This window comes from Elephas maximus, chromosome 11, assembly GCF_024166365.1.
Source record: "Elephas maximus indicus isolate mEleMax1 chromosome 11, mEleMax1 primary haplotype, whole genome shotgun sequence".
NCBI lineage: Eukaryota > Metazoa > Chordata > Mammalia > Proboscidea > Elephantidae > Elephas > Elephas maximus.
Window position 1 is genome coordinate 94,827,441 of NC_064829.1, and position 2,971 is coordinate 94,830,411.

The window sequence follows — 2,971 nt, forward strand, 5'->3', positions numbered from 1 at the left end:
AGTGAATTAAATATATACAAATTTAATCATTTGATTATAGAAGGAGGAGGGAGAAATTAATAAGCTGAAATTTGGGGCGGGGGAGATATTATTTGACAATCAAATATTAGGATGGTACTCGGTCTATTAAGCCCCTTTTAGTTCAAAACACTGTATGGGGACGTGAAAGTACACTCTTTTAAGTCACCAAAGTGATTTCACTAATTGCAGTGAGCCACCTTTGCTTTCTGAGTCCCTGAGTGCCACAAACTGTTAAATTACAAACACATCATTACGTGACATTTCCTTTGCCAATGCTATTACATTTGATTCTTTCTGTGGGAGCAGAAGTCAGCTCTTGCAATGCAACACTTTCATAATTGTGCATCAAAAGATGACGGGAAGATGAGTGAGTAAACAACTGAACGTTGCGCAAAAACATGCTGTTCCCATGTCTCCGAAAGGTGAGGGGATTTTGTCTATCTTCTCCAGGCAAAACACAGCCTGCAGACACTGGAGACAGGGCTCATGAGAACGAAGGGGCTGACAGTTGGGAAACATGCATGGATTAGTGCAGAGGTGTTCACCAGCCACCAGTTGGGCTTATCAGCAAGAGCCAAATAACAGTGAAAGATGGCGGAGAAGGTGTAAAAGTAGACAAAGGTGCTCACCAGGAGAAGGATAGTTTTGGTAGCTCTGGACTCAGGAGAGGATCTGGAAGAGACAGTGTTCCTATGAATGTGTTGGACCTGCTTCTTGTGTCTGTAGAGGGTGAAAACCATGGAGCCGCTGGCCAAGGTCATGAACCCCAAACATACAACATCAGGGACAAATAACAATGCTGCATACAAGGAGTCTCTGGTTTTGTCGTGACGAACAGAAGTACAGTATCCGAAATCTTTTCTGGATGTGATATTTGTGTTGTTCCATTTGCTAATCACAAACATAGGAAAAATGATATTTACCAGCATTTGTGTTATCCAGCACATGAAAATAGAGGGGCCAATGTACTTGGGAGTTTTTCCCTTAAGCCCTGCCCACCTGGAGTTCCTGGGGCTGATGGTGGTGGCCTGGAAGATACTTAAGAGACAGGTGCTGGCAAGCGACACACCCCGGCCCACTTTGGAAGTATAGGTAAAAAGCTTGCATGCAATATCATTGAAAAAACCTTTCCACCCAAAAGATACCATTGTCTGGGGGATTCCTCTAGAGAGAAGGACCATGGAATTGGCTACAAATAGGTGTGCGAGAATCAATTCTGTGGGCCGTAACCTGCACCCCATGAAGTAAAGGATGATATAATGATAAAGAAGAGAGAAATTCCCCAGGGTTCCAACTATAGTCTGGGATAAGCAGGCAGTTCCTATTGCCAGTTCCCTGACATCCATTCTGATGGTTCTCAGCAACTGATATTTGTCTTCTGAGTCAGAGAGTCCTGTATGGGAACATGAGCTGTGGGCCACATGTATCATGTCAACTGAAATCCAATATTCTCCACTTACCAGTAATTCCCACTTAGAAATAATTAATTAAAGTTTTTCTTCCATTAAGAGGCTTAAGAGTAGAATGTATAATCAATAAAGATCACTTACAGTAAAGGAATCACTGCAATGAAGGATATACATGTGTTATCTTTATTCTTCACAAATTTATGAGTCAGACAGACAATACTACAACTTCTTAATAAAGAAGAAGAGTGCTTAGACACTGAGAGGGTAAGTTTTTTTGTCTGAATCCATACACTTAAATGAAGGCAAATTAGAGACCCAAAGCTGGCTGGGCTGGTAACAAAAATAGTGCATTGAACCACCATGCTATATTAAAATGCTATGTAGGTGTGTTCTTCAAATAAAACAGATCTAAATTTAGTTTTATTTTTACATCCTACATTTCACTTTAGATTGCTGGGATTTTTAAACAATCTCAGATGTTTCATAATATAATGTTTTGTGTAATTATTCTATAGGTCAATATCAATTATGAATTAAGCTTTAGATCTCCTCATGAAATGTGGATGCACCGACTACAATATAATGCCATAACAAACTTGTCTCCTGACCAATTTGACTTAAGGAACATTTTCATTTTTCTAGGAACAAAGGTTCATTGTCACCTGTCACAGTTATTACTGAACAATCTCATAATATGCCCAAAACTATGGGACGTGAAACACAAATACGTGATGAAATAGTGTAGTGTAAAAATGAACTTACTAAAAATGTCAGATCACATACTTGTCTATTTGTTAATAGCTGAGTTAAGTAAAACAAAAACGAAAAAAATCAAGCCCGTTGCCGTGGAGTGGATTCTGACTCACAGGGACACTATGGGACAGAGTAGGACTGCCCCATAGACTTTCCAAGGAGCACCTGGTAGATTCCAACTTCTGACCTTTTGGTTACCACCTGTACTTTTGTGAGAGATATTAAAATACTAGAGACTCATGCAACCTGAAGTCTGAAGGCAAGAAAGTTTGTGTTTTTGTATGAATTAAAATACTAAATGTTTGAATTATTGTCAGACTATTTTGAATCAGGGGAAGTATCACAAGATACATTTCCTCCTCACAATTTTGTGTGAGACTTATAAAGTTAACGTTCCTTAAAAACTGCTTCCCTTCTTTGAAGAAGGAAAACAGTTTTACCATAATCAACACACCATGGATGTTTCCATCAGAGACACAATTACTGTCTCCTTTATGCACTTCATACCCCCAGAGTCCGAGAGAACATTTCTATTTCAGGGACTACCATTCAAGTACAAATCTGGGCAGGATTTGATGATGCCTGTAGCTTTATCAGAGGCTTTATTGCAAGCATGCAGGTATTATAAACACAAGTCTAGAGATCCTGAAAGTTTGGTCTATGATTCCCATAAGGTAACCTGAACAGCAAATTAATTCTAAAACTATAGTCAATAACCTCCTTAAAAATCAGGTTTCCTTGTCACTTGGATTAAATGCAGCAATCACTGTCAGTGAGGATTACGTTAA

The 2,971-nt window shown here is 39.1% G+C and overlaps 1 protein-coding gene across 1 annotated transcript; it reads right to left on the bottom strand.

Annotated features, from left to right (window-relative positions):
* Nucleotides 1-458: 458 nt before the first annotated feature.
* LOC126085984 (vomeronasal type-1 receptor 4-like) lies at nucleotides 459-1,262 on the bottom strand. Its single transcript, XM_049901900.1, has one exon. The coding sequence runs from the start codon at nucleotides 1,260-1,262 to the stop codon at nucleotides 459-461; it is 804 nt and encodes a 267-aa protein (XP_049757857.1).
* Nucleotides 1,263-2,971: the final 1,709 nt, after the last annotated feature.

Coding starts and splice junctions, on each gene's coding strand:
- LOC126085984 (XM_049901900.1), bottom strand. CDS start 1,262: ATGGGGTGCAGGTTACGGCCCACAGAATTGATTCTCGCACACCTATTT.